This window comes from Staurois parvus, unplaced genomic scaffold (assembly GCF_062004578.1).
Source record: "Staurois parvus isolate SC_StPar_1 unplaced genomic scaffold, SC_StPar_1.0 ptg002726l, whole genome shotgun sequence".
NCBI lineage: Eukaryota > Metazoa > Chordata > Amphibia > Anura > Ranidae > Staurois > Staurois parvus.
Window position 1 is genome coordinate 208,985 of NW_028320522.1, and position 12,763 is coordinate 221,747.

General features: G+C 44.7%; 1 protein-coding gene across 1 annotated transcript in view; it reads right to left on the reverse strand.

Annotated features, from left to right (window-relative positions):
- Window positions 1–1,896: 1,896 nt before the first annotated feature.
- HACD3 (3-hydroxyacyl-CoA dehydratase 3) overlaps window positions 1,897–12,763 on the reverse strand; it is a 45,591-nt gene continuing 34,724 nt past the window's right edge. Inside the window, exons 8-11 of the mRNA XM_089666470.1 lie at window positions 9,285–9,397; window positions 6,654–6,760; window positions 4,511–4,642; window positions 1,897–2,237 (exon numbers count right to left, since the gene is read on the reverse strand). Of these exons, the coding sequence (XP_089522596.1) occupies window positions 2,161–2,237; window positions 4,511–4,642; window positions 6,654–6,760; window positions 9,285–9,397 (429 nt within the window). The 3' untranslated portion in view covers window positions 1,897–2,160. The remainder of the gene's footprint in view (window positions 2,238–4,510; window positions 4,643–6,653; window positions 6,761–9,284; window positions 9,398–12,763) is intronic.

The following is a 12,763-nucleotide window of genomic DNA, read 5'->3' on the forward strand; positions in this document are numbered from 1 at the left end:
TGCGTTCAGGTAAGAAAAAACATATGTGCCGAGAGCGCGCGCCCTGCGCGTTCCCAGCACACATGTCCGGTACTCACGGAAAGGTCCCAATCTCCTCTTTCGATCGGGACCTTTCACGATCATGTCACACGTCGTCACGGAGGTCACATGATCCCTAAAACCCATCCCGCCTCCCGGCCCTTTAAGAGTTTCAGAAGCCGGGATGGGTTTTAGAGATCACGTGACCACCATGATGACGTGTCACATGATCGGGAAAGGTCCCAATCGAAAGAGGAGAAGGGGTTAAAGTGCATCAGTTAAGACACCGCAAAGGATCACAAAAGTGCAAATCCAGCCTAAGGTCAGGTTCACACCTATGCAGTTTGCTTTTGCTCTGTTTCTGTAGTGCGGTTTTCATTTTTTTTTTTTTTTTTTTTTAATTTCAAGTTTCTGGGCAGATTCAAAAACGCAAAAAGCATCAAAAACGCACTAAATGCCCTTCTGCAGCTTTTCCATTAATGTTTATAGGAACAAAAATGCAACTTTTTCCATTAAAAAAAAAAGTCCCTGACCCTTTGCAAAAAAACACACTGGGTGAAAACGCAGAGATGTGAACGTGTCCCATAGGAAATCATGTTAAATGGACTGCTGTGCGTTTCTGCAAAATGCTGCGGAAACCGCTTAGGTGTGAACCTGGCGTAAAGGGGGCAAAAGTGTCTCTGCAGGGCTCACACCATGGTGCAGAGACGTCCGTTTTTCTGCACACGTTCTGATAGGGCATAATGAAATCTATTGTTCTAACATTTATAGGTAAAGTTGATCCAGGGAATATCCGATTGTCTCTCGGGGGATCAGGAAGGAATTTTCTTCCCAGCAGAAACAAATTGGATCGTGCTTTGCTGGGTTTTTTTTGCCTTCCTCTGGATCAACTGTGGATGTAGGATTATTACTTTTTTTTTTCAATGGTTGAACTGGATGGACTTTTGTCTTTTTTTCAGCCAGACTAACTATGTAACACTTTAAAAAACGGTCCTCACTGACCTCTATAGCTGCAGATACTGTGCAGTAATTCATCCTATTTAAAGCAGGTACACTGAGCTTGTCAAAGTCCTTCTGGCAGCAGCTGACACCTTGTGAGAATGGGCTGCTTATGAGAATACAGGAGGGCATTATTGTGAGATTTTATTTTTTTTTTTAATGGTTGAACTGGATGGACTTTTGTCTTTTTTTCAGCCAGACTAACTATGCAACTGTGTTCTCTATGTGTCCTGTTCACTCCACAACAGTGGTATCACGTGCAGATTTTTTTTCTGCACAGGAATCTACAACGTGTATAAAACTCATTGCTGCGCGCATGAAAACTGATGAATCTGCGCACATAGTGGCACAGTGTCTTAGTGGTTAGCACGTCTGCCTTGCAGTAAATGGGTAATGGGTTCGATTCCTGACCATGGCGCCTCCTGCATGGAGTTTGCATGTTCTCCCTGTGCTTGCGTGGGTTTCCTCCGGGTGTTCCGGTTTCCTCCCACACTCCAAAGACATGCTGGTAGGTGAATTGTATCCATGTGTATGTATGAATGTGAGTTAGGGACCTTAGATTGTACGCCCCTTGAGGGTTAGGGACTGATGTGAATGATATATATATATATATATTGTATGTAAAGCGCTGCGTAAATTGACGGCGCTATATAAGTACCTGAAATAAATATGGTGTGAACGAGGCCTAAAAATGGCGATTCTGATTCCTCCAAATGCCCCCTTCCTCTCCTATTATTTAGTCCTGGCCTCTCGCGTCATTCTTGCCCCCCTGCGCACAAATCACATGCTAGTATCAGGAAATAATCATTATATATTACACTCCATAGGTTGCAGAGGTAATCTGCATTTTTGGGCAAACCATGGTGCAGGACAACAGACTGTGGAAGGGCACAAATGATTTATTTATTTATTTTTTTAATTTGGAGGTCAATAAGTGGCTCACAGATGAGTGACAATTGTTTATTACACTTGACCAATCCCTTTCGACTGTTCAGCTTTCAGTAGGAATGCCCTTTGACCTTTGTGGTCCCAGAAAGTAAGGAGACTGAACAATGTACTAAGGAGTAGAAGCAGAAAGATTGGGGAATGAAACGAAAATCTTCTCCCACCCGCTATATAAAACAAACAAAAAGATGGAAAACATTATGCGGTCTTCCTTCTCCGACTCCCCAGACGCCTGCGCCTTTGCTTGTATAAGTGACGGAAATTGATGGCGAGTCCTGTCAGGAGAGAAAAAGGAGAAAACGCTTTTAGGAGAACGGAATTTCAGGCATACGATGTACAAACTATTAACCCTTTCACTGCCGCAGAGGTAAGGCTCATGTCGGCAGCAGCGGGTAATGCGTGGAAATGTTACAAGCCGACTGTTGGCTCTCGGATGCAAGTGATCGGGTGGCTATTCAGCTGCCATATTGCTTCCTTGGATCCCCAGAATGTGCACCACCCCCAATGTCTCCTGTCTCACCTGTCCTACGATCCCGCGGCGTCTTCCCCACAGCCCGTTTCACCAGCCGTCTGGCACCAGTATCTCCAGTGTGGGCACCCGGCTGTGACAGTTTTTTTTTTTTTTTTTTTTTTAAACCTGAAAATTTGAACATTTCAAACAACCTGCCCAGTGGATCCAGCGATGTCCTACAGAATCCTCTCAGAATTCTGCCCCTTCTCGGTCCCGTGCATCTTCTTATGTGACGTCATTAGGTTCCGCTGCCGAGCCTCACAATGTGCCGCTAGGTCCACCCCTTCCTCTATCGATGAAAGTGTGTGCCTCCTATGATGTGTGACTGTGTGATGTGCATATCCCCAAGAGCCACAGCAGGCTTAATGCAGGTCATTCGCCTAGGAGAGTGAAGTGCAATGGGGGGAGGGGAGGGGGAGGGTGGGAACGGGTTAGAACTTTAAAAATAAAACAAAGTACATAAGCCTGGCAGTACTAGGGTCATGGGTTCGAATCCCAACCACAGCACCACCCGCCTGGAGTTTGCATGCTCTCCCTGTGCCTGCGTGGGTTTCCTCCGGGTACTCCGGTTTCCTCCCACACTTTAAAGACATGCTGGTAGGTGAATTGGCTCCGGTCTAAATTGTCCCTAGTATGTGTATGTATGAATGTGAGTTAGGGACCTTAGATTGTACACCCCTTGAGGGTTAGGGACTGATGTGAATGTACAATATATATGTAAAGTGCTGCGTACATTGACGGCGCTATATAAGTACCGTATTTGCCGGCGTATAAGATGACTTTTTTGCCCTGAAAAACATGCCTCCAAGTGGGGGGGTCGTCTTATACGCCGGGTGCACTTCAGTTGCAATAGACATAGCTGCCATAGTGGCCTTCCGATACTTGCGCGGTGCCCGCCCACCTCATTCTACATACCATAAAGTATCGCACGGTATCCAGTGAGGCCGCGGCGGGTCACCAGCGTGGCTGCGGCGAGCATCAGCAGCGATACAGGGGTGGCAGCCTTTTCAGCGTGACCAGCCCGTTCTGCTCGGCGGGAAGCAGCGGCACTCCGGCCCGCCCCTTGTCTACGCAGGGCTCGCACATGCGGACTTGCGCACTAGTGCCAATTATAGGGAGATGCAGGGACATGGTAGTGACAGGGAGACAGGGAGGGCAGACAGGGAGCAGGGACCAATCCAATCAGGCTTTGTATACAGCCAACAGCCAACCACAGTACTGGACCATTGTACAGTACAATACAGCATAGAAAATGTCCAGCAGTCAAACCCCTATCAACCCTATCATGGCACCAGCAAAAAGAAAGAGGGGGTAGTCTTATACGTCGAGTATATAACAAACTCTATATTTTGAGTGGAAATGTTGGGGGTCGTCTTATACGCCCAGTCGTCTTATACGCCGGCAAATACGGTACCTGAAATAAAGCAAAAAAAAAAATTTGCTCTTCATGTAGAAGAGGGGTGGAGAGGAAGGAACTATACTCCGAGGGTGAAGATCCGCTTTAAAAGCACCCCCGCACACACATACACATAAATGCGAACGTCCACGTGAGAGCAGTAATTCTGGGGCCGTCATTCACAATTATCTCTGAATCAACAACCTGTGAAGGCTTTTACAGTGTCGCCATTTCTCAGCTGCACGTCATTTTCAGTTTTGACATGTTTGGTATTTATTTACTCGCCACAACCCCATCTTTTATAGGTTACCAAAAATTGGTAAAAAAAATATTGTATTGTGTTTGTGTGCTAAACATTTCTTTTAGGGTATTTTTTCCAGGAAATTTGCATTTCATAAACAGCTGCAGAAATATAGTGTGAAATAATTAGTTGCAACAGCTACCATTTTATTCTGCAGGGCCTCTTCTTTCTAACATATTTAATGTTTGTGGATTCCAAGTTTTTTTTCCCCGCAAAAATGCTGATAGTAACGTGTGAAAAATTAAAAAAACTACCCCAGACATCAAGTGGTTAACATCAGCCTAGTGCCATTATGTACATTGTACATACAAGTATAAAAAAAAAAAAAAAACCAACTTACCCAAAAATAGGAGTACCAGATACATAGAAAGAAAGACTGAGAAGCTGATGGTCACATTCAGGGGTGATGGAAGGTGTAAACTGTATTTGCCGGTCTCATTGAAGATGGGCATCGACAGGACGACGCCGGCAGCTATGAGGAGAGAAATTAGAGGTGTAAATGAAAGCTTTGTCTCTTATTGACAAAATATCTAGTAATCTTTTTTGACCGCTACAAATAAACTACAAAATTTCAAATGACAAAACTCAGTGAAAAAAAATTAATTGGATCCAATCAAAAATAAGAGGGGAAGAGTCATGGTATAATACCGAAAAAGGTACTCACATATTCAATCCGAAAGCAAGTAAAGATGGCCATGGCGCACGTGACGGGCGGGAGTCATGACTTCACTGATAACTCTGCCCTATGCATTTCATCAGAATGGGAGTCTTCAAGGGGCATCTCTATGCCCTTGAAGATGTCCTTTGTGACGAAACGCGCAGGGCGGGAGAGTTAGTGGTGACATCACGCCCATCCATCACAGGCTATATATATATATATATATATATATATGAATTGCAATAAACTTTCCAGGTAATAATAAAGGGCACAAAGATCAAAAAACGAATTTCCAGCTCCAATTGTGGAATGAGAGATCCACACGTTGTCAGTTTCAGGGGAAATATCAGTTAAAGCTGAAGCCAGGTATGGATTTTAGTGTTTAGTCACATAGTTACATAGTTAGTCTGGCTTAAAAAAGACAAAGTCCATCCAGTTCAACCATAGAAAAAAAAACAAGTTATAATCCTACACCCACAGTTGATCCAGAGGAAGGAAAAAAACCCAGCAAAGCACGATCCAATTTGCTCCTGCAGGGAAAAAATTCCTTCCTGATCCCCCGAGAGGCAATCGGATATTCCCTGGATCAACGTCACCTATAAATGTTATATCCAATTATATTCTGTGTATCCAAGAAAGAATCCAGGACTTTTTTGAAGCAATCCACTGACCCAGCTTGGACCAGGGTAAGTTCTGCATGTTCCATACATGTGGGACTGCTGTGGAATTTTCTGACCTCTGGAAAGGATTAAATTGGTTTTCAATGCATTCCTATGGGAAACCGCGTTATGGTTTACAAATTTTACGCAATACGAAACGTCCCGGAGCAGGGGTGGACTGACCATTTGGAAACTTGGGCACTGCCCGAGGGCCCGGGGTCAGTAGGGGGCCCCATGAGTTGCCCCTGGTACCTTTTTCATAGGCTTTTTTGAGTTTGGGCAAGGACACAGGGGCCCCATGATCCCCTATTGCCTGAGGGCCCCATGAGTTGTCAGTCCGCCCCTGTCCCGGAGAACGCATTCACAAACTGAGGTACGCCTGTACTTATATGCCTCCAAGATGAACCAATATAGCTATGCAATAAAATCAACAGCCAGAGTTTAGCTTTACAGAGGAACGAAAGCCCCCGATACTTCCCTTTCCTTCAGACAGTCCAAGGTTCCTCACCAGCATCTTCTATCCAGTTTTTTTGGAGGTCAAGCTGCGGCTGTTTTCACTGGATGGAGCGAGATGACATCACTCTCACGCATGAAGAGGAGCACAGTCATCCCAGCTAACAGGATCTGTGCCAGAACATCAACAGAGAAGTGCTTGTGCAGCTCAGTTTGCGCTTTATGGGTCACTATGTGGATCCTGGGAATACGTACTATACTGCAAATGTGCATGTCGGGGGAGAAAGGGTTCTTCTACGGCTACATTCACACCAGCAATTAGGGCCATTGCGAGCGGCTAGGTGCGTCCGCCAGCCCTGTTCATTATAACTATTTGCGGCTCTCTGCGGTGATTGTTAATCGCTGGCTGTGCAGAAAGTCGAGAAAAGCTGCGACCACAGGTGACCCTTCAATATAGGGAAAGGGGCCAGAGGCCACACCTAGCCGCTAAGGGTCCCAGCGGCTACAATCTGCATGGGCCTTAATGTTCTGGTGTGAATGTAGCCTAAGGGTCTTATTTGGAAACAAATTCCTTTCCATATCAACAACTGACCCCAGTAAAAGCAAAAATAAAGACCAACAATGGGGTCAATCAGAGGATTTACGTGAACTAAAGGAAGAATGAAAGGCTTGGCCCCATGAAAGAATTTCTTCTAAAGCCTCTTGAATCATACCTTCTGAAAAGGCTCCAAGCGGGTACAGTGGTATCCAAATGGTGTATCTGAGCCACGTAAGAAGTTTCCATTCCATATCTATGCAGGCAAGCATGTAGAATGGGTACCTGGTGAAAAAAGAAAAAAGCATGGAACATATAAATGAGAATGAATCTATGTCCAGGTTATGTATATTTGGGAATTTACACATTCAGAACAAGAAGCAAACGAGCTTTAAAACAAGCCCTATCTGACCTCTGTAGTTGAAGGCACTGTGGAGCAATTTATACCCAAATTCCCAAGGAGAAGCACCTTCTAGCACCAGCTAAGCTCACCATGTATAACCACCCAAAGCTCCTGCTCCATATTTACATACAATATTAGATGGATACAAAAAGGATTTCAAGTCAATGCTGGGAGAGGGGAGCTGAGCTTTTGAGGGTATGACCTTAAGGACTTCATCCTCGCAAAGTTCACAAGTGCTACACAGTTACATAGTTAGTCTGGCTGAAAAAAGACAAGTCCATCCAGTTTAACCATAGAAAAAAAAAGTTATCCTACACCCACAGTTGATCCAGAGGAAGGCAAAAAAAACCCAGCAAACCACGATCCAATTTGCTCCTGCAGGGGAAAAAATTCCTTCCTGATCCCCCGAGAGGCAATCAGATATTCCCTGGATCAGCTTTACCTATTCATATTTAAAAGCCTTTCCTGCAGTGGTATCCCTAGGTGGGTGCAGGCCGCACCGGGTGACACCAGACCGTCTCCACGAGCTCCACAAAAAGGAAAGTTTTAAAGCAAGCCGACGATCCCCAGATTTGCGGATTGAGCATAATGGATCGGAGTCCGATCCATGATGCTCCCCAATCCGCAGATCCGATCCATCTTGCGGGGACCATCGGCTTGCAACCCAAACGGTGTTAACTGATTTCTCCACAAAAAGGTAAGTTGTAAAGCAAGCCAACGATCCCCACAGGATGGATCGGATCTGCGGATTGAGCATAATGGATCGGAGTCCGATCCATTATGCTCCCCAATCCACAGATCCGATCCATCTTGCGGGGATCGTCGGCTTGCAACCTATACGGGGTTAACTGATCTAGGTAAGGCTGTGCAAGATCCGGGACTTGTCTGTAACCAGGAAATGCAGCTGCAATAGCAGGAACCTCCTCCATCTGACATCACTTCTTGAGCATGTGCAGACCGGACCAGTGTTGAAAGATCAGTTAACCCCGTATAGGTTGCAAGCCGACGATCCCCGCAAGATGGATCGGATCTGCGGATTGGTGAGCATAATGGATCGGACTCTGATCCATTATGCTCAATCCGCAGATCAGATCCATCCTGCGAGGATCGTCAGAGGGGTTGACACCAACCCTAGGGACGCCCCTGCTTTCCTGTAAGGTTCATTCCACCTAAGCTCAGTGTTCCCAAGAGCTCCTAAGAGTTCCCAACAGCTCCAAAGTGCTCCAAGGAGATTTGCGATCTTCCAAGTGAATGAAAGAATTAAAACTCAGAGCTTCAATGCACCTTAGGTGCTGCATACAAGACTGCTGTTAGAAACCACGGGGCCCCATACAGCCAAGATGACCCTCCCCAAACAATAACACAGTTTACTATACTTCATTTATGAACACAGGGAGTGATCAGTACCGATCACTCATTCTGTTCATTCAAGAAAGGAAAGGGCTAGTAAATGTTACATATTTACTGGACCCTTCCCCCACTCTCCATCCTGAAGGATCCTATTGTGTGCTGGTGGGAAGGGGAGGAGGGAAGCCGGCAGCACTGCAGGGGTGGGAGGCAGCAGAGGGGGGCCTGGGCAGCAGGGGAAAAACCTATTGTACACAGTGAGGGGGGTCAATTACTGGAACCGATCCCCTGTATGGCTCTTCTCTGCAGCAGCTGAAAGCCATCGGGAGGGAGAGGAGAAGAAGCCGGCTTTCAGCTGCTGCAGGGAGAACCATACAGGGGATCAGTTCCAGTAATTCTAGAAATTCTGAGGACCCTCTGCACACTGATATATACCCTTTCAAGCAGACTATGCAATAAAAAGGGATATTTAGTTCACACATATTGCAATACATGCTTAAGCTGGCCAACTGCGTCAAAGTCACCCCTCTATGGCCAGTCCTACTCTGCTCTGCCTACGCAAATGCAGAGTAGGACTGGCCATAGAGGGATAACTTTGACGCAGTTGGCCAGGGTATATATCAGTGTGCAGAGGGTCCTTCAGAATTTCTAGTGTTAATATGTGGTTACACCCCTTTAGCACCTGATGGATAAATGCACGTATAAGCTGTTGGGATTTGAGCACAGGGATCTCTTGTTCGGTTCCAGTAATTGACCCCCCCCTCCCCACCACCACCATGCTGATCACCCTCCCTGCCCACATCCAATTAACCCAGCCGCCTGGAACCCCGTGCTGGCCTGGGCCCCATACGGGAGGATTTGTGGAACCCCTTATAAGCAGCCCTGGCTGCATACAATCCAAGCTCCTTTAGGCACGGAGAAATGTCAAAGCGTGGAAAAGATCGCTGATCACTGCAGAGACGATCTCTCTGGAAATTGTGAACACTGTACATTAGACCAGATCAGCTTCAGGGGGTGCAGGGACCCTTGTAAGGTTTGTATGTAGAGCCAGTGACTTACCTGAAGACTTCAATGGTGCTCCACAGGTAGAATATGAAGAAGACGACACCTTTGCTCTGCATCTCATCCATTTGCCCAAGGATGATAAAAAGTATAAAGTTCCTGCCCATAACCTAGGGGTGAAACCAAGAGGCACAGCATTTGTGTCGGCACCAATCAGCCAATAATTTCATTTATAAGTAGCATTTATGCAGGCCATAGACTGGTCGAAAATCGGCCGATTTTCGCACCATTAATGGGTTAATTGGTTGGCCGTTTTTCGGGGTTTTGCCACTTTTTTTTTTTTTTTTTTTTTAATCGGTAGAGTTGGAAAAAAATCGGCCAATTTTGCCAGCAATGATGGGCAAATCGGCTGGAGGAGTAAGAAGAAAGAAGAAGAAAGATGAAAGAAGAAGAAGAAGTAGAAGAAGAAAGAAGAAGTAGAAGAAGAAAGAAGAAGAAAGAAGGAAGAAGAAGAAAGAAGAAGGAAGAAGAAGGAAGTAGAAGAAGAAAGCAGAAGAAGAAGTAGAAGAAGAAAGAAGCAACAAGAAGCAACAAGAAGGAAGAAGAAGAAGAAAGAAGAAGAAAGAAGAAGAAGAAGAAGAAGTAGAAGAAGAAAGAAGCAACAAGAAGCAACAAGAAGGAAGAAGAAGGAAGAAGAAGGAAGAAGGAGGAAGAAGGAAGAAGAAGGAAGAAGAAGAAAGAAGAAGAAAGAAGAAGAAGGAAGAAGAAGAAGAAAGAAGAAAGAAGAAGAAAGAAGAAGAAGAAGAAAGAAGAAGGAAGAAGAAGGAAGAAGAAGAAGAAGTAGAAGAAGAAAGAAGCAACAAGAAGCAACAAGAAGGAAGAAGAAGGAAGAAGAAGGAAGAAGAAGGAAGAAGAAAGAAGAAGTAGGAAGAAGAAGTAGGAAGAAGGAAGAAGAAGAAGGAAGAAGGAAGAAGAAAGAAGAAGGAAGAAGAAGGAAGAAGAAGGAACAAGAAGGAAGAAGGAACAAGAAGGAACAAGAAGGAAGAAGAAGGAAGAAGAAAGAAGAGGAAGAAAGAAGAAGAAAGAAAAAGAAGAAGAGGAAGAAGGAGGAAGAAAGAAGGAGGCAGAAAGAAGGAGGAAGAAGAAAGGAGGAAGAAGAAAGAAGGAAGAAGAAACAAGAAGGAAGAAGAAACAAGAAGAAGAAAGGAGAAGAAAGAAGGAGAAGGAAGAAGAAAGAAGAAGAAGAATTCCAGTCCGCTATTATATTTTATATGAAAAGTCTTGCAGTTGCAACAATGTATCCATTTGTATCCAAATAAAACCATCTGTATCCCAAATGGATACATTGTTGCAACCACAATACTTTTTCATGTCAAATATAATAGCAGAGCTCTCTGCAAGGGACAGAAGTAATTAAATGCCGGCCGTAGACGGGATGAAAAATCGGCCGATTTTTTTATCGTTGGTGGTAACATCGGCCTATTGAACGATCGATTTTTCATTTTTTTTTTTCGACCTGTCTATGGCCTGCTTAAGTCTCCACTATACAGTCATTATGTTCATTCAGAATTCTGCAACATTGATATTGACAAAAAAAATGCAATATTTGTTCGTTCAGTACCATCCAATTCTAACGAACTCTAATTTAGACTTTGATCCAAATTCAGATGAAGAGAATACAAAGTGACCCGGGCAATGTACAGCACGTGGTTTCAAACTTTCCCCCAGGATTCTGGCTTCTGCCCTAGTAGGCCAACTGCAGCTAATCATCTTTACTGGTCTGATTTCAGTGTAAGGTGATTTTTGAGTCAATTTTATTTTTTTAGGTTATGTCCTAAACTGACATTAAGGCTAAGTTCACACTAGCTTTGTTAGCAGGCATTAGACAGGCAATTAGGAAGCGTTTTTAATAGTCCTCAAACTCCTATGAAAATTCTACACATGGCAGCACACAGTGCTGTTCTCACTGAAGTGTTAGCGTTGCGGCAAAACTGGCGCCTCATGTCAAGTCTGGAGGAGTTCAAGCCTCCCATTCAAGTCTAAGGTGACGCTCCTCAAATGCCTGGCAGGCGTCAATACCATTAAACTTCATTATAGGCGTTTGTGGTGCGGTTTTAATGCTTGGCAAACGCCTATCAAACGCCTCAAAAAATGCGCATAGGGCGTTTGGAGAGCGTTTGAGGAGTGTTAACCCCTCGCCTACCGGGCACTTCTACCCCCTTCCTGCCCAGGCCAATTCTCAGCTTTCAGCACTGTCACACTTTGAATGACAATTGCGCGGTCATGCAACACTGTACCCATATGAAATTTTTATCATTCTTTTGAGACAGATAGAGCTTTATTTTAGTGGTATTTAATCACCTCAGGGTTTTTTTATTTTTTGCTAAACAAACCAAAAACAACTGAAAATTAAAAAAAAACAAAACATTTTTTCTTAGTCTCTGTTATAATATTTTGTAAATAAGTGATTTTTCTCCTTCACTGATGTGCGCTAATGAGGCTGCACTGGTAGGTGACACTGATGGGCACTGAAAGGAAGCACTCATATATGGCACTGATAGGCAGCACTGACTGGCACTGATAGTTGGCACTGATATGCGGCACTGACCTGCACTGAAAGTCAACTCAGATGGGCACTAATATGTGGCATTGATGTGGCACTGATGGGGCTACACTGATCATCAGTGCCCTGATGATCAGTGTAGATGTCCCCTCTGAGGAATGCCGATTACCGGCTCTCCTCTCCTCTGTCAGCGTGACGACTCGTGAGGAGAGAAATGCTGATAACCAGCATTTCCCTGTTTACATGCGATTAACTGTGATTGGAAACAGCTGATCGCATGACAGAGCCGCCGTCTTCGGCTCTTTCCGTTGATCGGTGATCCGCTGTGTCCAAGGGACACAGTGCACCACCGATCGTTGCGCACGTCATATGACGTCCTCTGAGAACAAGAGAACCGCCTTGTGCCCCGCCTTGTGCCCGTCATTTCTTTATATGGCGGGTGGGAGGCGGTTAAAAACGCTTCCCAAACGCCTGTTTAACGCTATAGGTGCGTTTGGCAAGAGTTAGAAATTAGTCAAGTGTGAACAAGCCCATAAAGATTGTATATTGTGAAAAAAAAACAAACCAAAAAAAAAAAAAAACTACAATATTTAAAGGTGAACTCCAGGTATGATCTTAAATTGCATACCTACATTTCTCCAGCTTGGCACAAAGTACGTATATCTCACACCTGAGGGGTGAAGGAGACAATCACTGTGGTAGTTGGCACTACTACAGTTACATAGTTAGTCTGGCTGAAAAAGACAAAAGTCCATCCAGTTCAACCATTGAAGAAAAAAAAAAAAAGTTATAATCCTACACCCACAGTTGATCCAGAGGAAGTCAAAAAAACCCAGCAAAGCACGATCCAATTTGCTCCTGCAGGGGAAACAATTCCTTCCTGATCCCCCGAGAGGCAATCGGATATTCCCTGGATCAACGTTACCTATAAATGTTATATCCAGTTATATTCTGTGTATCCAAGAAAGAATCC